The following is a 27616-nucleotide window of genomic DNA, read 5'->3' on the forward strand; positions in this document are numbered from 1 at the left end:
ACTGTTAAAATAATAAGGAAATCCCACAAACTTTCAATTTGGACTCCTCTTTAAGTGGAAAACACTGCGTATAACTCACCTCAGTAGCTCGAAGACTTGGAGATAAATACAGATCACAAGTTGTTTCTTAAGTGATTCATCCCTATTATTGAGGGTGAAACCAAAATTATTTGCTAGCTCCTCAGGATGGATTTTAGTGGCTTTATGCTTTAAGAACTAAATCTTCTTTTGGCAGTGGGGGGGCTGCGGCCAGAGTGGCCGGAGTGGCAGAGTTCCAGTTAAATATTAAGAGAATTAAGCCACTTGTTTTCTTTTTTGTCCTTCTGTGGTTTCTATGGCACTCTTGGTTTTTGGGGGGAACAAACAAACGGACATACCTTAGAAATAATATTTGCCCAGAGCTGTAGCTCAAAAATCTTAACTGCAAAATTTTTACTAATGAATAGCCTTTCGCCCTCAGGAAAAATATAAGCTCTTCCGTTTTTCCTTTTTGCAGGAGAAAAACCCTACAAATGTACATGGGAAGGATGCACATGGAAGTTTGCTCGGTCTGATGAACTGACAAGACATTTCCGAAAACATACTGGAATCAAACCTTTCCAGTGTCCAGACTGTGACCGCAGCTTCTCCCGCTCTGACCACCTTGCCCTCCATAGGAAACGCCACATGCTAGTTTGAATGGCTCCGTCCCCCGCCTCAGCGTGGTTCCCCACTCTCCCGGCTCTCTCTCTGTCCTCCTTCCCATGATCTAACTCATTTTTTACATGTACATTTTAATTTGGATTCAGCTGGTCTGAATCTCTGAATTTATATCATTCAAACTTCCATATGGTCAGTAGTAGATGTTCTCTAATCCTCCTCTCCTTACCACGGGTCAGACCTAAAGAATGTGAACACTTTTTTTTTTTTTTTTTTTTTCCGGGGATGCTAAGCAAACCCTTCTTACAGATACGTTTAATGTAATGAGAACAAGGGAACATGTAAACTTAAAATAACCAATTGTCGGTTTCTCCATGTATTTCTCAAAAGAATGTCAAAGTAAATGTATTAGAAATACAGTATCCAGCCTGCAAGTCCTTGCCAGGGACGTTCATACCTCTGTGCCCTGGGATCGTATTTTGTGCTTGCCAGCAAGAAGGGTGGACCCTCTCCCAAGCTAGGTAGACATGGAGCGAGATTTCAGGTAGGACCGTCCATCCACTCTTCTTCCCTTCAATTGCCCTTCACAAATCCTGCTTGTCAACTCGGATTTATCACGTCCTCTAAATTAAGTCCTCGATACTCCTTTGGGCCTGCAGCTAACAAGGAGGTCTTTGCCACCCCTGGAGCTGAGCCAGAGCTGCTGATTTAGGCGGGTGATGTCTGTCAGTGAAGGGCTGAATGCTCTCCTTGCCCAGCACGGAGTCAACAAAGGGGCATGGCGCAGGGGAGAAGTGTGGGGGGGAGGGAAGAAGCCGGCCCTTCCTCCTAGGCGAGGGCTCTCCGGTGAGGTTTCATCATAGGGTTCGCTGCGCAAGGCATCCCCAGAGCTTCAGTCTCTATGCTCAACTGTGCAGAAGCATACAGCAAAGCCGAAAATGGATGGAGTTATCCCTGCCCCTGTCACCATTCCTCCAATGTCCTTAACGTGGGTCATCGAGCATTGACTGTTGGGACATCACAACAATATTTTGCCCAGTAATGGTAAAAAAAAAAAAAAAAAAAAAAAATCTTTTGGGTAAGAATATGGGTGGCCTTTTACCCAACCTACTTAACAGCTTTTTTTCTTTGCAAACAGAGAAACGTTGAGGGGTAATTGTATTCCCATATCAAATTACTCATACAGCTTTTATACAGAAACTCTTCTGTGTGAACCATAGGGTGCCAAGTGGGCTGTCATTTGTGTTTGTGATGCATACCGTAAGTATCTGCTAATGCTTTAGTGGATGCATTCAATGTCAGACCTGAGTGACAAGATATGTAAATATAACTAGTTGTGAAGCACAGATACCTTCATTCGGGGGACAGATTTCTGAAAAACAAAACAAAATAAAACAAAAACAAAAACAAAAAACAGAAAACCACAGTTCAGGGATTTATATCTTTAGAGTTCCAGAATTCCCCAACATTTACTGTTTTAAAGAGCTGGAAATTGATCACTATCAAGTATCCCCTCAGAAGAAGCTGAAAATGACTCGTGTTTATGTTAAAGATAAATAGCGCCATTATTCGGGGGAAGTTTTGTGTTTAGTTTTTGTTTTTCAAAAGCTGGCTTTTGAGCACCATAGTCTAAATGCCAATAAAAATAATTCATGCATAGAAATGTCATTGGTTCTAAATTTGAAGAAAGTGGGTGACGGTGGTCAAATGTGGGTGCATATAACCAAATGCGCCTTCATCCCTCGATAAAGGACGGAAGAGAAGAGAGAAGAATGGAATCCTGAAGATTCATCCCAGCCGCAACTCAGGATCCAACACAACCTTAACTGGGAGGAATACATTGTTCAATTGTTTTTAAAACATCAGTGAATGTGTGATTGTGGAGGCCTGCAAATCGTGTGGGGAGCTTACTTTGATGGCGCTGTTAATAAAAGTTAGTTGTAGGGACTGTGCACCTAAGAGATCCCACTCGTCAGCCCTCTGAACCAGCTGAAAGGAAATGTAGTTGAGAAATGCAAAGTCATTTGTTACCTTCTTGGCACTTGGTTTCGATTTTCTTTCTTTCTTTTTTTTTTTTTTGTGTGTAAGCACTGCAAAATTTGTTTAGAATATTAAAACCTCCTAATTGGGCTTTTTTTGTCTGTGTTTTTGCAACTATGACATGAATTGAGGGATAAAAATGGCTCTTGGGAAAGTAGGTATTGTCTGTACTGTAAATGCTTAGTCACATTCATGCCAAAGTGTTTATTTCTAGAAGTGGTTCTTTCGCAACACACTGAAGAATCAAGTTGGGATGCAAGGAACTTTTTTGTTTTAATGGAGATGACCAGTATGTGTGTGTTCCAACCCATAGAGAAGGTAGGGGAAAAAGGCAAGAAAGGGTAGACTGGTCATCTTTGAATAATTAGCTTTGAGTGTGAGTCCAGTTGATAGAAAGCTTCGTAGGTTCTCATGAAATTTGAGGTGTTTGTCACGGCATATTTAAATTTTGTTCAAAAGAGCAAGCAAGACCCTGCAAAGAGTATTCCATTACTATTCAGCTTGCCTAGGTTATGTTAACCATTCATTAACAAAGATCCATTTTAACTCGGAAAGAAAGGCAACCCAGAGAGGCCTTTCTCTGTTCCCATTACTGGCCTATATACTTTAGTTGACTGATTGGCTCTTGACCAAATTTTCCTTTTTTATATATATTTGTATTTTACTATGATAGTTGAGAAATTTAGTCTCTTAGACATTTTTAGCTGTTATTGTGGAAGACCTCAAATACAAGATAGATGCCCTTGAACATGTGGTTTTAATGATGTGCCATGTTACTATCAATGGTGGTTTTAAATTGCCATATTTTACATTGATGAGAATGATTTGTAAACATGAAGTTAGTGTTGTATAAATTCTGTTATAGAGTTTCTTCTGATTATTGTCCAGGTGTCATCTTGGGGAAGTCAGAAAAATTAAGGCTGAATGCATCATATTTTAGAGTTCTGAAATGTGAATTTACATCATAAATGGGCATTAACATTCTAAATCATCCGGTGTGGAGAATGTTAGCAGCATAGCTATGTTCAACCAAGGAAATGCTAACTACACGGAAGTTTGAAGAGCCTTGGAACAGATTTATAGGGGAACTATAGATGTATATTTTATTAAACACCCATCTGCACTATCAGTGTTGCACTAATGTGGAATTTGAAAGACTTTATTGCTGATACTGTATATCTATCTGCACGTCATTCCTGATTAGATTGTTTTAAAGACAATCTCAAAGATCTAAGGTTTGAAAATAATTTGGTTTGAAAATATACAGTCATCTTGAAGGAATTGCTGTTATACATGAAGTTGCTCAGAGTTGTCTTTATTCTCTTCTCGGTCGAAGTTAACAATTTCTAAATGATCGCAAATTCACTTAATACATTTACAAAGCCATTTTACATGCATTAAACGAGGGCTACAACAATATTACGTTTTACAAATACTAGCACTTTTTTTTTTTTTTTGCTGTTATGTACTTAGTGTTAGAGGGTCAAAATAATCTTTCTGCTTAGCATCTCTTAAACCATACCTGCAAGTATAGCAGGATTATTACATTTACAGTACTTTAATACTTGTATAAACTATGCAGAAATTTTTAATAAAGTGTAATATATTTTATAAGCTAATAAGACTGAATGGGTAAAGGTTTTTAGCATGCATTAGTATACTTGCAAATACTGAAACATTTTGGTAATCTTTCTTACTAAAGATGTGAATGTTTAATGTACCTTCTCTGTTTCTACTCTGTAGTCCAATGGGAATTCAGTAATGACATTTTGTCATGTCAAACTGTGAACATAAATTTGTACTGTACAGTCCTCATATACTATATACAGTATGCAATATATGTATTATATACTTGTTAATAAAACCATCAGAATATTAAGTGTGATCATGTGATTACTATATATGCAGTGATCACTAGGAGCAAAACTTAGCAATGTAACATGTAAGAGACAGTACTTAGAAATTGCAAAGTGAATCACTGATAGGCAATTGTTGATGGGGGGAAAGAAAAATAAACTGGCAGATGCACGAAATGAGCTAACTTAGCCTTGAAGTTATGTCCCTGGGTTTTGGATAACAGCAGCCGGAAGTCTTCTAAGCCACAAACCATAGACTTGTAGACAACCCACCCTGAATCCACACACTTAACCTAAGTGAGTTCTTGGGATATTTTTTAGGACACAGACCTTCTGTCCAAAAAGGATTTCCAGTGCCTTGTATTAAAAGACACAATGTCTAATATATATATATTTTTAAGTTTTTAAATAAGAGATTAGGATTCATAACTTGGGGAGTGGGGAATCAGAAACAGGACAGCAATTGCATTAAATAATTCTGGATAAACTTTGAAGCCTGCAGTAAACCATGTCCATGGACATTGCTATGTCCTCAGTATCCTAGGAACAACAAATAGTTTCTGATGGGGACTTAAAGAGTTCTTGTTTAAAGCAAAATGTAACATCTCTCTACCCCTCCCCTAAATGTAATTGAAACTAAGATACTAACTTGTTAGATCTCACAGCAGCTACCTTGAACCTGGATTTCATCTTAGCATAACATAAAATGCTGGCTGGCCCTTACTATATGATACCTCCACAGCTTGGAGAGGGGAAGGAGGTTAGGGAGAAGGCTGAACTCAAATTTTGAAGCACTCTCCAGGTTTCTCCAAGAAACTTCCCTGCTTTTACACTGAGGTAGTTGACTGTAAACTCAAAAGATACAGATGACTGTTACATCCCAGTGGGATGCTGGCTTGGATTAGTCTAGGTGATTGGCTATAAGCTTCCAACTATATTTTGTATATGAGAGCTGGATTCTGCCTGGGTGATCAGAATGGTGACAAATGCAAATTTTATAAGAAACCAAATTCTTAGAGGAAGGGGAAGGAAGGATCTTCAGCACACACATGCATGCATGCACAAATCCGTAATCATTGTCCAGTATTTTAAGTGCTGTCAGGGTGAAGAAGAGATTAGGAGCCTTACTGGGGGCAAGTTACCAATTCCAGTGTGCCTAAAAGGAAAGAAGTGGCTCTGTTCAGGGAAGGACAAGTTGAGATGGTAGTAAAAACACATACATAGAGATGTAGAAGTTAAACTGTTAAGAGACCAGAGTGACCTGTGTGTGCACAAAACAAGGAATTGTTCTTCAAGTGTACATTCATTTTAAGATATGCAAACTGAACCTGTTACCTTTTCCTATTTGACCCAATCATAATCATGGTGGTTGGTAATGGTTCTGTATACATAGTGACCCCTAAATTAGAGTGATACATGCTACAAATTAGAATTCTTATTAAATGTATGACTTTGGCAGGTGGCAGTTCTCACTAAATCTAGACATGTTTATTGCTTTGAGTGCTTTTCTCATTATGTCCCTCGTTTTGCATTCCCTATGGGCATCCTGAGTGGTCTGGGTTAAGGATAGAAGACAGAAGCTGGATCTTTAGGTTCCTAGACCATATCTCTCACACTTCTTGACCCAATGTATCAGTCAGGGTTCCCCAGAGAGAAAGAGAACCAGTAGAATATTATATACACAGGAAGAGATTTATTATGAGGAAATGGCTCACATGACTATGGAGGCTGGGAAGTCCCATAATCTGCCATTTGCAAGCCAGAGATGTGGAAAAACCAGTGGTGTAATTCTAATCCAAAGGCTTGAAAACCAAGGGAGCCAATGGTATAAACCCCAGTCCAAGAGCAGAAGATCAGTGTCCCAGCTTAGGCACATAGGCAGAAAGCAAAAGGAGCAAATTCTTCCTTCACCTTTTTGTTCTATTCAGGCCCTCAATGGATTGGATGATGCCCAACCACATGGGGGAGTCAGTCTACTTGACTGAGTCCATAGGTTCAAAAATGTTAATCTCATCCAGAAACACCCACCCAGACACACCCAGAAATCATGTTTAGTCTGGGCACTCTGCAGCCCAGTCAAGTTGACATACAAGGAACCATTACTCTCAGGAAATCCATCAGGCTCAGAACTCAGCCTCTAAAAACTCAAAGAGAAGGCCTCTGAGGCTTACCCATCTACTCCAGATCGCATCTCCTGCAGCAAAGTCCAGCTGCTTCCCTGTCAGTTACATGCCTCTACAGCTGTGCTCATGCAATCCCTCAACAAACTAAAATCCCACCACACATTCAAACCAGCTTCTCCCACATCATCCTCGAGCCTCTCCTTCATGAAACTTATGTAACATTGCAGGCCAACTATACCGAAATTAATTTTTTTAAGAAGGCTCCACGCCCAGCATGGAACCCAACACAGGGCTTGATCCCACAACCCTGGGATCTAGACCTGAGCTGAGATCAAGAGCTGGACACTCAACAGACTGAGCCACCCAGGAACCCCTTAAATTAATTTAAAAAATAATAATAATAACAATTCCATCCTCCCTAATAGTCTCCCATACCCTTTTGAAGTCAATCCTTACCTCCAGGCCTATTTTGCTTTCCTGTACTTTTGCCTTTTTCATAATAGATTGCAGCCTTTTGAGTTTGACTTCTATTGCTTGACAGTATGTATCTGAGATTCGTCCATGTTGTTACATGTATCAGTAGTTTGCTCCTTTTCATTATTTAATATGGATGTACCACAATATGCTTATACATTCTCCAGTTGAAGGATATTTGGATTATTTCCAGTTTGAGGCAATTATAAATAAAACTGCTACAAATATTCACGTAAAGATTTTTGTGTTAACATAAGTTTTCACTTCTCTTGGGCAAATGCTTAAGAGTGGGATTGCTAAATTGGGTGGTAGCTAATGTTTAGCTCTTTAAAAAAAAAAAGATTTATTTCTTTTAGAGAGAGAGCACAAGCAGCGGGAGGGGCAGAAGGAGAGAGAGAGGGAGAGAAGCAGACCCCCACTGAGCACAGAGCCCAACTTAGGGCTCAATCTCACAACCCTGAGATCACAACCTGAGCCAAAATCAAGAGTCAGAGGCTTAACCGACTGAGCCACCCAGGCGCCCCTCCAGCACCACTTTATTTTTAAAGATTTATTTATTTGTTTGAGAGAGAGAGAGAGAGTGAGTGTGGATGCATGAGCAGGGGGAGGGGTAGAGGGAGAGGGAAAGAGAAAGAATCTTAAGCAGACTCCCCATTGAGCAAGGAGCCCATCTCAGGGCTTGATCTCAAGATCCCAAGATCATGACCTGAGCCTAAATCAAGAGTCAGACATTTAACAGACTGAGCTTACCCAGGTGCCCCATCCAGCACAACTTTTGAAAAGATTATTCTTTCTTCAAATTGACTTTGTAGTTTTGTCAAAAAATCACCTAACTGTATACATATAGGTCAGTTTCTGGACTTGGTGTTTCACTATTCTATGTGTCCATCCTTTCACCAAAACCACATGATTTTGATTACAGTAGCTGAAACTGAGACTTCCTATATAAATCCCTGGATATGAGCAAATACCAAACACTTTTGGAAGCACATACTCTTAATCCATGACACAGAGAAAGCCTTACTTTGATTTACAAAACCAAACTAACGAAACACACGAGGAAACATATACCAGATGCAGGAGTCAGCTGTCCCTACAAATGGCACAACACAAGAGGTTCATGTGGTGGAATTGTCAGAAACAAACTATAAAATAAGTACATTTAAAGACATAATAGGATTAATCAAAGCCCTAAGAAAAGAATCTCTGGTTCCAGTTAAGGGATGAATAAGTGCATTCCACTCTATTCCTCCTGCTAATTACAACAGAAGACTCTAAAACAAGACTATCATAAAGCAACTCTTGGTAGACTCTGAAGGATGAAGAGAAGATGGTAAACTAGCTAGAGAACTTAGGACTTGAGGGACAACCCAGCAGCAAACTCCTCGAGGTAGTTTTCTGTTTGTTCTCCTGCCATAGAGACTGGTCTGGGAGCTAGAACACTCACAACCTGGAACCACTACCAGGTAGAGACAGGAAAAAAAAAAAAAAAAAGAAAAAAGAAAAAAGAAAGATCCAAGGAAAACCTACTCTGTTTCAACAAAGAACCAGAAAGAGGATGGCTCTACAGGATGGAGCCTTTATGACCATAACTGTCCCAGTGCAGGCAAATACCATAAAAGACACAACACTGCCCCGCTGCCCCCCATGCTGCAGAGTCTATGGGATGGAGCCCAATCACCACCCTTTACTCTGCACCGAGGGGCTCCCCTTTCCCCAGGCACTGGTGTCGTGGCAGTAGAGACAGTGGGGAGGAGCCCTGTCCACAGTGCTCACCCAGTACTAAGCAGCAAACAGGCAGCATCCCCGCCCCTTTCCAACCAGAGAGTTGGGAGATGATTATGGAGAGAAGGGAGCAGAAAAAAGAGACTCATCTCTGAGTGAGCCTAGCCTTACACTGACCATAATCAACGCAGCAAAAGCTTTGAGAATTAACTACCACGTGGAATACCCCCGAGCCTGCAGACTGGCCTCTCGGCAGTACACAGTGGGGCAGACCAGAATAGCATTGCAAAGGTTCAAAAGGCAAATTCACATTTAAACCACAGCCCACAAAAGTGGGCCAGGATGTGTGTCCTAAATCTAAATGTGTTGACTGCCTGCTAAAATAGAGGACTTAAAGAGGAACCAGAGTCTCAAAACATAACACACAGAATTTCTAAGATACAATCCAAAATTTCTTGGCATAGCAAGAATCAGGAAAAATCTCATCTTTCATGAGAAAAAAAAAAAAAATCAACAGATACTTAAGCCCAAAGAGTGTTGGGATTATCTCACAAAGATTTTAAACGAACGATCATAAAAATTCTCCAAAAGCAATTATGAGTACTCTTGAAACAAATGGAACACTAGAAAATCTCAGCAAAGAAACAGAAGATATTTAAAAAAGAGAATCAAATGAAAATTTAAAAATGAAAAATACAACATCCAAAAGAAAAATATTCACTGGGCGTGGTACCTGGGTGGCTAAATCAGTTAAAGGTCTGACTCTTAATCTCAGCCTTGGTGTTGATCTTGGGGTCGTGAGTTCAACTCCCGCGTTGGGCTCCACGCTGCACCTGGAGCCTACTTAAAAAAAATTATTTTTCATTAGATGAGCTCAATAGCAGAGAACACAGAAGAGAGAGTCAGTAGGCTTCAAGATCTATCAATACAAATTATCTGAACAACATAGAGAAAATAAATTGAAAAAAAAAAGAGCAAAACCTTGGGGACCCGCGAGAATTACAAAAGATTTAACATTCATATCCCTGGAGTGCCACTGGAGAGAAGAAAGTGCAGGGCTGAAGAAATATTTGAAAAAATAATGTCTGAACCCCCCCCCCAGTTTTTTGAAAGACAAAACAAACAAACAAACAATAACCACCATAGCAAAAACCCATCAGATTCAAGTAGCTGACTCAATTCCAAAACAACATCTTGGGATAAACACAAAGAAATCCCCCTCAGGCCCATCATGATCAAACTGCTGAAAATGAAAGACAAAGCAAAACAGTGTAGGGGTAGACATAACATGCATGAAGCATGATATTGAATTTTCACAGTGGCAACTAGATGGATATGAAATACTAGAATTATAATGGTCTTATTTTTATAAAGACATGTATAATATTTCATGAACTTTTCCAAAAATAAAATAAAATTTCTCAGCTTCTCCTTCTGCCTCATCCTGTTTCCCTCAGTCTCATGCAGGGCACACTCTATATCATAGGCGTTGTTCCTCATTAAACCACCTGCATCAAATCTCTGTCTGGGAGTGTATTTCCAGGGATTCTGGCCTGGCCATGTGCCAATTGGCCTAGTGGCAAAAAGAAATATTAGCCTTCTGTCTCCTCTTTCGCATGGTAGTGTGGTGAGATAAGCAAACGGTGAGTTTGCTGATAGATATTGTTAAATGTACTCCCATATTATAGCTTAATTTAAATAGCTTTGATTTTTAAATTTTTTATACTAGATACATGTTGTGGTCTTCATTTGTATTCCTGCCCCAGGTACCACAAATGTTTGGAGTGAGCCTGCTCATCCCTCTTTATTTCTGTTATATTTTCTAGTTTCTGTTATAAAGAAACACTATTGGTTTTGTTATAAAGGAACACTCTTGGTTTTAGAAGATGATCTTGTATCTGGCAAACAGGCTGAACTATCTTATTAGCTCTATTACAGAGCCTGGGGATGCTATTGAGTCATTTTTTTTTATGAGGATAATTAAAATACCTGCAATAGTAACTATTTACTTTTCCCCTTCAATCCTCATACCTCCTGTCTTATAGTGTTGGATTATTTCTGCAACATTGTGTTAAGCATTAGTAGTATCCTTGCCTTATAGTAATCTTTATGGAAACGCAACCAAAAATGTCTCCAATAAGCATGATTTCTGTTATAGGATTTTTTATCTGGGCACAAAGTTTAACAAGTGTTCTTCATCTATTTATACTCTGTGGTTTTTCTCCTTAGATCATTAATATGGTAAGTTATAGTGATAGATTGTGAAACCAATCTTGCATTTCTTATATAAAGCCTGCTTGTATATATAAATATGCATATTTTAATAAAATTTAAAACTTGTGTAGCTCATGTTTTATTTAGGATTTTGTATCTAGGACAATAAGTGAAACAAACTTACAGTTGCCTGACCGTAGTTTCACTGGCTTCCTAAACCATGTGGAAACAAAGGAAGACCAACTAGGTGAGAACAAGCAAAGGCTACTATTTAGAGCTTGATATAACAAGAGAGTCGGCCACATCACTTGGATTTTGGCAGACTCAAAAGCAGGCAGAAAAGTGGGAAAGCTTTATAGTGGATTAAAAAAGAAAAACGGCTTCATGTATGCCTTGATTGGAGATTGTCGACACAGGGAAGCTATAGGAGGGCCAAGTATAAGCAGGGTATCTGTGTGATTGGTTAGGGCTACACAGTTGGCTTTTTCTGGTTGGCCCTAAGTTGAACATGGGGGCAAAAATCGGGGAAGCTGTCAATTATTAATCAAATCCTGGCTATTTGGGGCCAATCATTATAGGAATTATTGTTTGGCTTCCTGACTGTTTACTAGAGATAGTGGTCTGACTTCCTACAAATCTGACTTGCAGCTAGCACCTGGGCTTCATGAGCTGGTTACAATAAATAATGGATTAGTTTCCTGGGCAGCTCATTGCATATTATGGGCCAGAGTACTATTTGTACCAATGATCTGGCTATTATCTGTTTGTATATTCAGTCTCTCAGTGGAGTTGAACACCCTTTCCTTCTTTTTCAATTTTCTGGAATAACTTATAAAAGATAGAAATTCTTGAAAGTTTGGTAAAATTCCTCTGAATAACAGCTTGGGCCAAACCTTGGACAGTGGAGGTCTTTGTTTTTAATAACTATTAAATAATCAGGTTTTAAAATAATCATTACTCTATTTAAATTTTTTATTTCGTTCTTCCACCAGTTTTTACCTTCCACATTTTTCCAGAAATGTATCTGGTTTTTCTTTTCTTTTTTTTTTTTTTTAAGATTTTATTTATTTATTTGACAGAGAAAGACACAGCGAGAGAGGGAACACAAACGGGGAGTGGGAGAGGGAGAAGCAGACTCCCTGCCGAGCAGGGAGCCCGATGCGGGACCGATCCCGGGACTCCAGGATCATGACCTGAGCCGAAGGCAGTCGCTTAACCAACTGAGCCACCCAGGCGCCCTGTATCTGGTTTTTCTAAGTCAATATTTGAAAACTGTTAGTCATAATGGCATTTCAAAATTCTTTTAATCTCTGTGTCTAAAAGCTATTTTCCTTTTTATTCTACCTTTTACATATTTCTGTCTTCTCTTTCCTTTTCTTGATCAGTCTTGCCAGAAGTCTATCATCCCAATTTTTTCAAACTGCTAAGTATGTTTTGCTAATTAATCTTCTGGAGTGCATTGTGTTAGTTTTGTTAGTATCTGATTCCATTAATTCTTTTATCTTTATTATTTCCTCCCTTGGTGCTGTGTTTGCATTGTTATTTTTTGACTGCTTGAGAAAATTGCCTGACTCATTTCTTTTCAATCTCCCTTGTTTGCTTGTGTTTAAAGTTACAAATTTCTTTCTAAGTTCTGCTTTAATTGGGTCCCCTGAATTTTGGCATCCAGGCAGAGTTGCCCCATAGTGTATGTAATGTCTTCTACTCAGTGCACCATCAGGCCTGGAAGGGGTGAGTGGAGGCCCTGCAGAAAGGAAGGAATGTTGTTTCTTTGCCCAAAGGGACCTTTAGCTCACTTCTCATAGCCCCCTCAGGGTTGGAATCACCCAAAACACATGCCTCTTTCTGATTCAAACAGAGATGCCACATAGCGTGGTGGGAATCCTGAGATGGGGCTGTTGCTTGCTCATCCCCAAGTGTTTTGCTATTTGTCTTCTTTTTTTTTTTTCCAAATGTCACTTTTTCATTTATTAATAAATTATTTATGGGGAAGATTTGAAAAAGGCAAGGATTTTACAATTATTTATGGAAAAAGTGGAGGATCCCAAAAATGTTTCCAAGAGAATTAGTTGAAATTCACTAGTGATCTTTTTGGGAAGGGCTCAATGAATAATATCATATGAATGAACTAAGGAAGAACTAAACATATAGGATTATAAGTCCCTAAAAACTCAATCTTTGTTTTATATATATAAATAAATCCACACGTATTCCAAAATCCTACCTTTTTTTCTACATTCTGCCACTCAAGTAATTTTAATTTTCAAAAGTGGAAGAAGTGTTACTGATGATTATATCTTCCTTTGAAACCTGTAGAAAATCTGGAAGGTCAGTTGGGGACTAGTAGGTGTAAACACAAAGAATCGGGAGATCTGCACTTACCATTTTTGGCACGGGCTTACGTTTTCCATGGTGGAAAGTCTCCTTTAAAGAGAAGACAAAGCGAATACTACTGAAGGATTCCTGGAGTCCTCTTGTAATGAAGGCTGCTTTGGGTTCCTGTGAAAGTTTGCCATTGGGCCCACACACCTGCATGTCCTGGAAATTCATATCATTATTATTTGTTTTAACTGAAAAGTTACGTAGTAGTGTTTTATTCAGTTTCTAGGTATCTGTGATTTTGTTTTAGCAATACGCCTGAGAAAGAAGGAGAAAACAGACCAATGAAACTGAAGAGACAAGCCGGAAACGCATCCTGGCACATATGGGCTTGTGTTATGTAAGAACGGTGGTACCACACATTAATGGATGAAAAGTCACTTAGGAAATGGCTTGAGAAGAACTGAATCACTACGTTATATCATATACAAAGATAGACACCTGGTGTAAAGAAAAAAACTAAAAGCTAACTGAAGGAAATGCAGGAGACCATCACTGTAAGCTCCCAGTAGGGAGAGATTTCTTCAACAAGACTGAAAATATATAAACTCCCTGGCAAGGTTTTGATGGATTGGATCGTACCAAAAAAAATTTTTTTTCAGTGAAGTTAGCAGTAGTTAACAGAATGGAAGAAGATATTTTCAATATCTTTACAAGCACCATACAAAGAACACATGTAAATCAATATTCTATCTCTCAAAAATAGTGTGGAGTGGGGCGCCTGGGTGGCTCAGTCATTGAGTGTCTGCCTTCGGCTCGGGTCATGATCCCAGGGTCCTGGAATCGAGCCCCGCATCGGGCTCTCTGCTCAGCAGGAAGCCTTCTTCCTCTCTCGCTGTGTCTCTGTCAAATAAATAAATAAAATCTTTCAAAAAAAAAATAGTGCGGAGTGAGAAAAGTAGGAAACAATATCACACACCCATTCATATAAAGTAGGTACACATATACATACAAAATAAACTACATGTTTTACAAGAGTACATGCACATTTGGGGCGCCTGGGTGGCTCAGTTGGTTAAGCATCCGCTCTTGATTTCGGCTCAGGTCAGGATCTCAGGGTCTGAGATCGAGCCCACCTGGGGCTCTGCACTCAACGTGCAGTCTGCTTGAGATTCTCTCTCCCTCTCCCTATGCCCCTCCCCTCTCTAAACATATAAATATATAAAATCTTTTTTTTAAAAAAAGAATACCTGCATATTTAAAGTCACAACTTAATGTGTGTTTCAATGGAGGTAGGAAAATAAGGAAGGAACTAAGGAAGAAGGGAAAAGAAAGAGAGGAAGAAAGAAAGCCGTCAGCTCAGAGCCTAAGGGCATCATGAGTCTATACATGAGTAACTCGATTGTATGCAGAAACCAAGAAGACTAGTCTAGTCCCTTGTATACTAGCTGTATACTTGTCAGTCCACGACTACCTTAAAAACTCATGTAAGACGGTGCAACCTAACCTTATTTTTTCTTTTAATAAGCAGAAGCTTTCAACCTTACTAATCAGAACTTTCTTTTTACTAAAAGTAGAATGTGAGAAAATGGCTGACCTGAATGTTTGAAATGAAGAGTCATCTGGCTAATTTCATTTAAAGGCCTCTCTTCCCTCATAAAGAATGGAGTGAAACAGTTGGTTTCATTTGAGCTTTTAATTAGACCAAATTTAATATGCCTACAAGTATTTTGCCTGCCAGACATTGCAAAAGTCTCTGCTGCTGATTTTACAAGAATTTAATACATGGGCTGGCAAGTTGGCTGCAATTAAATCAGAGATTATCTTGGTAAGTGAGAATGACAAAAGAAATCAAGGAGAAATACAATCTTATTGGAAGGGGAGGCAGGACAAGAAGGATGGGCTAGCAGGGATGGGCAGGCAGCCATGTGGGACGTGAGTCTCAGAAATGCAGTGTAGGGGCTCTTGGGTGGCTCCGTTGCTTAAGCCTTTGACTCTTGATTTCAGCTCTGGTCATGATCTCAGGGTTGTGAGATCGAACCCTGCGGTGGGCTCCACGTTGGGTGTGAAACCTGCTCAAGATTCTCTCTCTCCCCACTCCCTCTGCCCAACCCCCCCCTCCCCCCAGGCACCTGCTGGTGCTCCCTCTCTCTCTATATATATATTAAAAAAAAAAATGCAGTACAATTCAGTCAAGAGTAAAGCCAGGTTTTGTGAGACCCAAAGCTTACCTATTTGGGAAGGGGAAAGACTCTTAAAAAAAGAATATAACAAATACAAATACAAAATCAACTATGATTATGTGAATATGTGAATATTTATTTCAAATGAGAAAAGAAATCCAAATAAACTATAAAATTTAAAAGCCGATAGATATGTTAAACATTACAAAATTTATAAAAATATCATAGTATCTCTTAGCAAACTGCCTGACCATCTTTACAATACTTGTTTTCTGCACTTTTTAGATGCATAGCCTTAAATAGCCTCTTTCTATGGCAACAATTTCATAATTTTTTTTTTATTGAGAGAATAAAAAGACAAGCCAATCTTTCCTCTCCTGTGGTTGATTAAAATTTGTCTTTTAATAACTGGATGCATAAAACATGTGATTTCGCACACCAATGGACTCACCTTTGTAGAATTGCTATAGGCTTGTGTCCTATAAATATAGAAATTCTGAAAAAAAAAATCTATTTCATGTGATTCCTTCAAAAGGGAAAGACATATATATATGCTTCATTTATAATTTGCAGCATTATTGAGTAGATGCCTTTTTTTAATTGAAGTATAATTAACATACAGTACTCTATTAGTTTCAGGTACAATATAATGATCCAACAATTCTATACATGACTCAGTGCTCATCATAAGTGTGCTCTTGATCCCCTTCACCTGTTTCATCCATTCCCCCCCACCCACCTCCCCTCTGGCAACCCCTAGTTCTCTGTATTAAACAGTCTGGTTTTGTTTGTCTATACCATATGATTTCTCTTATATGTGAAAATTTTTAAAATATTTTATGTATCTATTTGAGAGAGAGAGAGAGAAAGACAGTGAGCATGAACAGGGGGAGCAGCAGAGAGGGGAGGGAGGAACAGACTCCATGCTGAGCCAGGAGCCGGACACAGGACTCGATCCCAGGACCCTGGAATCATGACCTGAGCCTAAGGCAGACGCTTAACTGACAGCCACCCAGGCGCCCCTTATATGTGGAATTTAAGAAACAAAACAAATGAATAAACAAAGAAAAAGAGAGTAGATTCTTGATAGGAAAGAACTTCTGTTTGGAGCAGGTATTGATGAGAATGAGTCCCCTGCTTTTGATTTTACACACCTTGATGACTGGAAGAATTTTCTATGGATTCGCTTCTGACCCTATTCTTCCACTGGCACATCTGGGCCAGATGCCACAGGAAACATTCCTATTTCAATATGACCTTGGACCCTGTGGCTTCAGGTGTCCATGCTAGCCCCGTGAGTGATAAAAGTATTCCTGGATATTATTCCCACCCTGGAATGAGCTGACAGTAACTCAGCATGGAAGTAATGTGAACACATGCATACCTTCTAAGAACCCCAAACAAAATGAAATTCCTTAGATAATATCCTTTTCCTGGAGCTGCTTCAGTCCCATTGACATGAACAGAAGCCAGACAGGAATCTTGGCCAGATGCAGTTAAAATATTGTACTCTTGCAAATTTCATAAAAACAAATGGCAAGAGAGCATGACACTCGTGCCATCCCAGAATTTAGAAGGACTTATGCACATGAATCCCTTGAAGCTTTATTAGCTTCAGAGTCAATCCACATCTGACACTATCGGGTTGCAAACCCAGCAGATAACTCATCTGCCGACCCTGTCAGAGAAGGCACACTCTAAGGTCTCCCCCTCTGGAGACTCGGACTCAGTAAATCTGTGCTTTGGAGCTGAGTGGGGTGGGGCAAGGTGGGTGTGGAGGTGGGACGGTGTAGAGGACAGAGGGGACCTATGGAGACCTTCTTATCTTATCTTAAATAAATGAAGAAATCTTTATCTCCAGGGCTCGTCCTGCCAACCTATGACCTACGCGTCAGCTTTTTAAGTCTCCGGGTATTCCAAGGGATGATGGCCAAGGTCAGCTTCTCCAAATTGCTAGTACTGCCCTTCCATCACAAACACACACATCCTGCTTCTCCCCATGCACTTCCATTCTGACCCTTTTTAAATAAGGCATGCACGCACATGCAGGCACACACACACAGGGCAAACATGAAGTCAGGGGCTGAATCTATCGATTGGAATCCTGGACTGGCCACTTGCAAACCGGGAAGCTTTGGTCTCCTTTCTGTGTTCTAAAATGGAGGCCATCGTACTTGTGCTCATCTCCCGCACAGACAGCCCAGGTGAGCAATGGGATCAACACGATCCCCCCCAGAGTTCATAGAAAGCTGCTTACATCCTAAGGATGATCTCCCTTCTTCAAAAAAAGATTTTATTTCTGCACTGCTGGAGGTAGACACAACTCTGACCTTGAGAGAGCATTTGAATAATCAAATGCCAACCAAATACTATTATGAAAACGGTAAGAACCCTTGCCATTAAGTCTGTCTCTCTCTCTCTCTCTCTTTTTTTTTTTTTTTTTGATGCTTCTGCTCCTAAGCACACAGGCTTCAGAGGGGATCACCCTTGTTCACGTGTCCGCGGTGTCCCTGGCCATTCTGAAGTCCCAGCAATCTCTTTAACCTCTCAGGACCTCACTTGCCTGGTCTGTAACACAGGGGCAGCTCATATCGATATGATGGGGTTGTCAGAATGGAATGAAACTGTGTTTGTAAAGTCCTTATTTCATGCAATGTAGAGTTTTGCTCCATAAACCATAGTTATTGTCCTGACTACATTACTATTTAGTGCTCTCAGAATGAACAAGGAGGCCATGCCAAGAAAAAGGGGAAAGAGACCCCAGAGCTTCTAAGATGACAGGAAAAGGACGTTCTCAACCACTGGTAATGGGAGGATTGATTAGAGATTTCTTTAGAAAGTAACTTGATAGTGTTTATCAAAATTTAGTATTTTCTAGGAAGGCATTGCAAACTAATCTATACTAAGTTGACTAGGGAACATCCGTCAGGTGCTCTTGGTAAAATCAGTTGACTCCAGTGAGTAGAGGCAGATGATACAACCTTTATACTGAACCACATACCTGACCCTCGGGCGTCGGATTAGGGCGCTTCCAGGACTAACTGGCCGCCCTAGTACAGATACACTGTGATGCACACCGCTCACACTCAGGACGGATGGGGTGAATTGGCCCTCTGCATTCATGCAACCTTTTCCTAACACGCCTTCTGGGACTGCAGAGCCTGGAAAACTAAACATGCCATTTCCTGAACTGCCTTGCAGCTGAGATTGGGAATGAAAATTAGGTCCCACCAAAGGCATGTCAGATGTGGTTCAAAATACTCCTTTTTTTTTTTTTTTTTCTACAGAAAACGGCTAAGCTGGAGGGCATGCTTTATGTGAGATCCAGATGGTCTGTTAATCAAAGCCTAGGACAGGGCCAACGTACCTGCCTGTGTAGGACTGGGCTGGTGGTCTTCCCGCCCCAAGGGAGGGGACGTGGCGGTGATGACCAGTAACCCTCAGGACAGAGGAGAATTTGCCTTTCTTACAGACAGCTCACTCCCAGGAGGAAGAGAGGCTAAACCGAGCTAAGCCCCTCCAGTATGGTTCCCAAACTCACCAACTAAGTGCCGCCACCTTCTTCCTCCCCTAGGCATGCCAGAAAGCGAGAGGAAGAGTGGACAGGAGTGTCACAACTTCACACGGAGGGGAGACACCAAGGACGGTAAGAAGTGTTCATCCTTCTGCGTTACCTATGGGCAGAAAGCCTCGGAGAGGGGCAAAGAGGACCGTCAATGATTTACTGTCGTATTGTTCGTTATTTTAAATTAATGTGTATAAGGATATTGCATTGTGTACCACGTGTGTAGTTAAAAAAGAAAGAAATGTGTGAAAGTAAGTGCTGTGAATTCCACCTCTATGTGGGATAAAGTAGCCTACAGCACACCAAAGCTTCTGCCAGAAAAAACTGGAAAATCTAGATACAGCAGGAAGAAAATCTTTCAAAAGCATCAGAGGGCTGGCTGAAGCCATGGGGATTAGGCAGTGCTGATTCTGGAGGAGGGAGAAGTGGGGGGAGGCAGGCAAGCTGCTGACTGGCAGCCACTCTTCCCCTGGGGGGCTCCTCACCTGCTAGCTGCGAAGGAAAAGTCGCTTCCTTGGAGGACCCTCTCTATCTAAAGCAGCTGGGCGGCTAGGTCTGGTGGCTCGCACTGCAATTTGTAATTCAATGTTGGTTTCATTGTGCTTTGATCTGTGTCAACCTTTAGACTCTAAACTTCTTGCAGGTGGAAGAGTTTGTCTATCTTGTTCACTGCTGTATTCCTAGCTTCCAGCCACTACACGGTAAATAGCTGAATTCGTTGAATTCAGTTGAGTTGGACTGAACCGAAACAGTAAAGTAAAAGTTTTATGGCTCCTTTATGTATGTATTTATTTATTTATTTATTTGACAGAGACAGCGAGAGAGGGAACACAAGCAGAGAAGCAGGCTTCCCGCTGGGCAGGGAGCCTGATGTGGGGCTCGATCCCAGGGTCCTGGGATCATGATCTGAGCCGGAGGCAGAAGCCACCCAGGCGCCCCAGTTTTATGGCTCTTTTGGATTTCCTGAGTTCCACCACTTCTCGACCTCTCGGCTAAGATCAAGTGCGGATTCCCTGGGTTCCAGAGGCACCTATTTCCACCGGAGGCCCTCCTCTGAGCAAACTTTGTCAGTGGGATCAAACCCAAGCCCTTTCTGACCAGCACCGCATCCCCTGGGTCCTGCTCTAATGCGTCTAGGGCTTGGAAGTGGGTGGGGTTGGGAGCCTTACCATCCCCCCACCATCCTCCCAGGCCACACCCAAGCCACACCCCTGGGCCCGCCTTCTCCTAACCACCGAAAGTCCTGAGGCTCTAACAGAACAAGTTTCAGAACTTCCACTCTCAGAGCCTCGCGAGCCTCCAGTTTCGGTTTAACTCAGCGCATTTCACAACCTCTGCCAAACCCTGTGGGTTCCTCAAGTCTACCTGCTCTCAAACGCTTACCTCGAGATTCTGAAACTGGGCTTGCCCCCTCTCCAGTTCTGGGCCCCTCCTCCCTTATTCTCACCTCCTCCAGGGGTTCCCCCAAGTTCCCACCTTGAGGGAGCCCCTGCTCTATGAGTGAAGACGGTTGATAGAAAGCACACTCCATGGTACCCACTGAGCTCCTCAACTGTGGGGTAACTTCTTACATGTGTGTTTGTAAGTGTGGCTCCACGTCCTCAGAACTTCATTCCTGTATTCAATCCTTCCTTTCTCTTTCCAAGTACAAAGTACCATGACGGAAGCAAAAAAACAAAAAAACAAAAACCAACAAACCCGGGCTTCTGGTCCCCATGCTCCTGCTGTTAGATCTTGTACCGACTGTGTTCTGGTGGAGCTCTGATAAATTCACTTTGGGGTTCGATCCTTTCACATTCCTAGTGGGGGGTTTGATTTTCTTCTGAGCACCCTGAGGCAGTCAGGCTCAGGGAAACTAAGGCACGGGGCCCACATTTACAGAAGAGACGGGTACAAGCCGGATGCCCTATAATGAAATTGCCACGAGAGGCATGTCTGTATTGTGTCCTAGCCACGCGCAATCAAGTGACCAAGGACCCCAAGCCCCACCTGATGAGGCTATTTGGTACCTGTAGAGGAACTGCTAGAATTCCTGCCCCGGCGCCCCATTGTCGTTCCCGGCTCTCTACCTAGCTGCATGAGACACCTGGAGTAAATCACTCCACCTCTGGATCCAGGCCTCACATTTTGGAGGGGCGCAGTACATGTACCCCATAGGTTTATTGTGAGGATTAAATGGACCATCAGGTGTCAAGTGCTTGGAACAGCCCTGGGCCCAGAGGAAGCCTGCATAAGTACTAACGTGACAAATTTACCCACAATGGAGAGCCCGAGAAGGCTTTCTCCGGCCTCGGCAACTAGCTCACACCTCTCCTGATTGTAACTTGGGCCCTCCCGGCGGCTGGATAAACATGAAGAGAGTGGACTCCAAGGCCCCCTTTCTAGCACTCAATGCTGGCCACACACTTAAGGCTGTAAACACTCAGATTAATTCAATTGATTGGATTACTTTTCTTTGTTGACATTTAGTCGCAGATTATACTCTAAGGCACCTGGCGGCAGGGACTGGGCTGAGTTTCATGTGAAATCCCCACGGTGTTGCATAGTGTCAGTAGAGTATTCTGCCCATGTCTGTTTCATAAATGCATGGATTTCATTTTGGTGTTTTCGAGTCTCCCTAAGCAGCCATCTACAACACACCTTGAGGGTGAATTACACCTGCAGATAGCAAATCTCATCTACTACTTTCTCCCTAGTTTCTCAGTGGTAACGTTTACCCGACCTCTCTTCCAGAATCTGGTTGCAATTTTCCAAAGCCTCTACTTAGAGGAGGACTGTGCCCAGAGGGGGTGTCTTTCCTTTCCTCCAACCCTTACCAAATCTTTCTAGCCTTTCAAGGATTAATCAATAACTGATAAATGGATGGTCAAAGTCTCCCCCAGTTTATTCCTTTCTTTCATCTTATGTAACAGTGTACTTTTTTTTTTTAGAGAAATTTTTTTTCATTGAAAGATTTATTCATTTATTTGAGAGAGAGAAAGAACGGGGGTGGGAGGGAGGGGGGCGGGGTGCAGAGGGAGAGGGAGAATCTTAAGCAGGCTCCATGCCCAGCACAGAACCCAACGTGAGGCTTGCTCCCATGACCCTGAGATCATGACCAGAGCTGAAATCAAGAGTTGGACGCTTAAAACCAACTGAGCCACCCAGGTGCCCCATGTAACAGTCTACTTTAAACCTCCATCTAGAAGTGGGAATTTCAAGCAAAACAGGATAGGTGTTTTTAGTTAAGGCCCTCAAAAGAGGTAAGGAAGTTCAAGTAGCTGTCCAAATGGAACTGCAAGGGGAGACAATCTTTCAACCTGTCAAGCTGTTTGATCACAACACAAGGGTTTTCCTGTTCGCAGATTGGCCAGTGGGCTCCTTGTGGGCAAGACCAACATCTCCCTCATGGAGGTGGATCCAGGACCCAGCTTGGTGCCCAATGAGAAGAGCTCTGTAAGTGTTTATGAAAACTGAGCACATTGGAATGTTTCAACTGATTAAATAAAATCACAATAGCTTGGCTCATAGCAAGGCACTCAATCAAGGGTTCTTGGGGTGAGGTTGGTCAATGAAAGGCAGTAAGACACCGTGATTCTGGTTCCAGAGTTTGAGATTCAGAATCAGATAATCCTGGGAGCAAATCCCAGCTTTGCTTGCTTCTTTCAGTGTGCCCTAAGCTTCTGCTCTGTAGAGGACTTGTTTCAGGATTGTTGTGAGTCGGGCATGAAGTCGTGCAGGTGAAATTTACATTAGCAACTGCTAATACTTACCCAACATTGGGCCTTGGGCCAGAAACTATCCTGGGACTTTCTCACTTCATCCTCCCAGAGCCCAAGGAAGAAAGTGCTTTTTCTTCTTCCTCTTCCCCTTCTTCTTTTACAACTTACACACACTTTATTTCCTTGATTGAAAGCCTTCTTATGGTACATAAAATGTTTTAAGTAATTGACCTCAGCTTTGTTCACGCAGACTTCAGTGAGTTCTGTTTTGGTTTTCTGTGCTCAAGACTCCACTCAATTGCTGCTATTGCCAGGTGGTCTATTTTCTCTCAGGATCAAGGTGGGCATTTTCATATAAAATCTGATTGTTAATTCCTCCTCCGGCAATTCTTTCCTGGATTCTTAGCTTTGCCTACTTACACCTACATGCACCCGGCATCCAAAAGTCACCAAGATAAATTCCCCCACCCCGACATCCCCTGGTCTAATTCTGCCTTTCCCTTCCTGGGCTCCAGCATGGTGGCCGTGGGGTCCGGTGGGTGCCTCCAGCCCTGCCGTCCGCAAAGGTGCTTTAACCACCCCACTTCTTACAGAGGAGGATGTCGAGGAATCGAGAGGCTAAGACAAGTCCCCAAAGTCATGCAGCTCATGAGTGGTGGTTCTGGGACCCACACGTAGCCCCTGGTCCTAACGATCAAGGGAGCACTTGGAGTGCCACACGTGGTTCATAAGGACTCAGGAAAAGCAACGCTATTCTGTTGCTCTTGTTGTTGTTGTGTGAGGAGCAGAGAGCCCGAGGCTCTTCAGCCTTTAGACCCAGGCCCCTGTGGCTGGTGGCTGGGCTCCCTTCTCCAAGGCCTGTCCTGGGCAGCCCCACCCAGAGTTCTGGCCACACCCTGCCCGCTCCCAGAAGGTAAACAGGGCCACAGGAGAAGGGACGCATTGTTGGGCCGGCTATCTTGGCCCTGGAGGCCATGCACTTTGGCTTAGAAACGACACAAATCAATAACAGTAAAAGTCAGAATGTTGGCCCTCTTGAACTTCAACTGACCCCATCCCCGAGCCAGTTATTCAGGAGGGTAAATGCCCGGGACCTGATTCCAGGAAAGAAAACTTCCGGCATGGTATCTAGTCAACGACCTTGAAGGAGTGAGGTCGCAGATCAGAGGTGGTGAGGAGGGCGGTATGTTCCTGGGTGGGGGGAGAAAGGAAGTATGCTAGTGGGGCCCAGAACAGAGAGACCTACCCTGGTGGATCGCGGTGGTGGCAGAAAGCAAGATTCCTTCTCTGGGGAGTGCTGGACTGCACGAATAGGTTTGCTCACAACAGCTAAGATTGACCGGGCGCTTCCTACAGGCCAAACACAGGGCTTCCTCTTAACCTGCCTTAATTCGCTGGACATACTCCTATGAGATGCATTTTCTCATCGTCCTTGTTCAAGGGAGAAAGCCGTGGTGCGGAAAGGGTAAATCAGCTTTCGGGGGGGGGGGGGCTGCCCAGCCCACGGGAGGCCGGACCGGAATCTGAACCCCGGAGATCTCTAGCCCCTCCCTGGAGGCCGGCATCAGTTTATTTCTCTCTCTGTTTTTCCTCATTTAATTTGAATCAGATTTCTTACACCAGAAGATATTCAGAGAAAGGGTCACTGGGAGGGTCTGAGGAGGGTGCCCTGCAGGCTGCTAGGGATCCTCAGGGCAATCCATTCGGTTCCTGTTCCTAGTCGGACAGGCCCCCTTAAAAGTTAGCCCCCCTCCACCCACTCTTCATTGCAGAGTATTACCAGGGTGGAGGCGGAGACTGAGAAGGGGTACAGACCCCTTCCCAAGCCACCCTCCTCCCACCACTATGAAAACTACAAATTGTGTCCACATCCTGTCTCTCATGACCAGGTTAAGTCGGGCCTTCTCCGCTGCTCCTCTGATCTAGTTTCTACAAAGCATATAACAAAGGTCGCTAGAGAGGACACCTCAACATAAGTTCCAAAGGGCAGCGCAGCGCATCCAGCGTGGACTCCCCGACCTTACAGACCAGGTGGGAGGACTATTATGTCCGTGGCCACCCCGAGAGCAGGGGTTTGTGTGAATCACATGCTTTCTGAGTGTGGCAAGAAAAATCCCTGCCTCTCATGTCTCTGTGGTTTATCTGGAGCCAGGAAGTGCTGCTGTAAGCTTGGAGATTATGCAGGTTTATTGGGCTTGTGGTTATCCATGCCCATTGCAGGTCCTCCGAGAAATGTAGGGTATTATTTCCTTGATTCTTTCCACACACTGGAGGATTCCTTTGATTAGTAGACTATAAATACTTCAAGAATGATAGACAACGTTTTAAAATGGGGGCTCTTCCTAATAAGGGTCAGGAGTTCTGGTTCTCAACAGCTGAGGCTTCTGTCCTTAAGGGGCACCTCAGAAAATGTGGACTGTGGGCGCCCCCTGCTGGACAGGGGGGACCCAGATGTTCGGGGCCCTGAGTTCAGAGCCAGCGGTCTTATGAGGTATTTGAAGTACCTCCTGCTCCCCTCGGATACCTGGCTCTTCTCCTTCTTGTCCTTCCAGGACTAAATTGCATACAAGTAGTGAAAAGACCACATGGCTTAGGGGTAAGGAGGGTGGACCCTAGAGCTAGACTGCCTGGGTTCCAATCCTATCTCTGTCGTGCTGTGTGACTTTGGGCAGATCACTAAACCTCTCTGTGCCTTACCTTCCTCATCTGTATAATCAGGATTCTAATACTACAACTCACCTCACAGAGCAGTTATGAGACATGAATGGAGTCATATGTGTTGAAATTGAGACATAAATGAGGTAATATGTGTAAATGAGCATAATTTTTAATTATATATGTATTGATTATTGCTATTATAAATGCCATCATCATTATTCTCATTAGTATTATTAATAAAACCTAATAGAAAGCTTCTTCCCTCTCTGCACTCTAAGGGTCACTGTCATGGCCCACCAAAAACTCCAACAATCTGGGAGTCCCATAATGGGGAGACAGCTCAGAGAGGGAATATGGCAGAGATAATAATGATATATATAAAAAATACATCTCCAGTCCCACCCCTCAGTAAACATGCAATTCCCGGCAGCTGGTAGTCATCCAGACCTTGGCCTGCATCATAGCACGCATTATTCTAGACACCAAAGGAAGGGAAGAAATCATTAACACCATTCCAACAATAAAGCTTTCTCAAAGGAAAAAGGTAAAATAATTTGTATCAGCCAAGCACTTCCAGCCAGCCAGCCAAGTTTGTTGGGTTTGTTGGCTTTTATTGCTAGAAAAATAAGCTGTAGGCCACCTATTATTGCTTTATTAAATTTGTCTAATAAAGTTTGGTGCCTGAAGTAGCAGCAGTAACCCCAACTGAACAATTAGTGTTCTTAGAAATTTGGAGATTATACATATGTACATTGGTGCATATAGACACATATATATGCATTGTGTGTACGTATATGTATGCAAACATGTATACCTATATTTTACATCTTAAAGCATTTGCATAGGAAACCAACATCTTGAAGACTGTACATATGTACATATACATACATACAATATAAACAGAATGCCTTAAAGATATTTATGCCCCTTTGAGTGGAATGTTGGTGGTTATGGGGAGGGAATGAGGCATGAAAGAATTTTTGATAGCTATAGGACTACACAGGGCACTGTATTCTTTTTTTTTTTTTTAAGATTAATTTATTTATTTTAGAGAGAGAGCATGAGCGGGAGGGGTAGAGGGAGAGGGAGAGAGAATCCCAAGCACACTCTGTCCTGACAGCGGAGCTGATGCAGCGCTCAGTCTTATGACCCTGAGATCATGACCTGAGCCAAAACCAAGAGTCAGATGTTCAACCAACTGAGCCACCCAGGCGCCCCCAGGGCACTGTATTCTTAAAAAGTTTGGAAGTTGGGCAGGGCAGGGCTTGGAAAGGGAGGTGGTGGTGAGTGATGGCGATGGTGTATCTAAATGATACAGCTGACAAGTGGAAGATCCCCCAGTAGCTTGATTTCAGGGGTAGCTAGTAATTGTAGTAGAAAGAGCTTTGCCATCCTTTTGCTTGGAAAAGCTTGTGCTAGGCATCACTGCTTGTGGATTTTCCTGACTTCCCTGATCCTAGCGCCTGGACCACGGGCCTCCTCCGGGCCTCTGCAGCACCCTATACCAGCCGAGGCACTCACCACTCTCTTCTCTGACTTCTCATTCGAATGGGAGCTTCATGGGGGTGAAGATATGCCTTTCCTTTTCACTTCTGGATCTCCAGCACAGAGTTGGCATGCAATAAATATTTGTTCCGGGTTTGAATGAATAAGCAGACAAATGGACACATGTATGAGTGGACAAATGAATGAATGAATGAATGAATGAATGAATGAATGAATGAATGAATGAATAAGAGAAGCCGAGGCCTGCGAGCCTGGAACTGAGAAGTATTCCTATCTGACACATTTCAGAGACGTAGGACAAGAGCCTGGGATTTAATATGTGCTGGAGTCTGCCTCCCAGTAGGAAGAGGATTAGTGGCAACAGCAGTTTACCATAGTCCAAGGACATAATTTAGTCTTCTAAGTCAGAAGGCTTTTTTCTGAGACCGAGGAATCTCCTTACTGACAAGATAGTACCCAACGCAGCCAGAACTAGGTGGGAAGGCATTTGGGATGAAGTCACCCTGTGGCAGTTAAAAAATATATATATACTGGGGTGCCTGGGTGGCTTAGGTGGTTGAGCATCTGACTCTTGGTTCTGGTTCAGGTCATGATTTCAGGGTCATGAGATCGA

The 27616-nt window shown here is 42.5% G+C and overlaps 1 protein-coding gene across 3 annotated transcripts in view; it reads left to right on the forward strand.

The window, feature by feature from the left end:
* The window catches only part of KLF3 (KLF transcription factor 3), a 35004-nt gene extending 30446 nt beyond the window's left edge, over positions 1-4558 (forward strand). For all 3 annotated transcript variants that reach the window (XM_045881324.3, XM_045881320.3, XM_045881321.3), the window contains one exon: positions 497-4558. In XM_045881324.3, coding sequence (XP_045737280.1) covers positions 497-678 — 182 coding nt within the window. In that variant the 3' untranslated portion in view covers positions 679-4558. The remainder of the gene's footprint in view (positions 1-496) is intronic.
* The last annotated feature ends 23058 nt before the right edge of the window (positions 4559-27616 follow it).

The sequence above is a fragment of the Mirounga angustirostris genome, unplaced genomic scaffold (genome assembly GCF_029215605.1).
Source record: "Mirounga angustirostris isolate CCGP_5_RB_7025 unplaced genomic scaffold, mMirAng1.0.hap1 SCAF_2, whole genome shotgun sequence".
In the NCBI taxonomy this organism is placed as follows: domain Eukaryota; kingdom Metazoa; phylum Chordata; class Mammalia; order Carnivora; family Phocidae; genus Mirounga; species Mirounga angustirostris.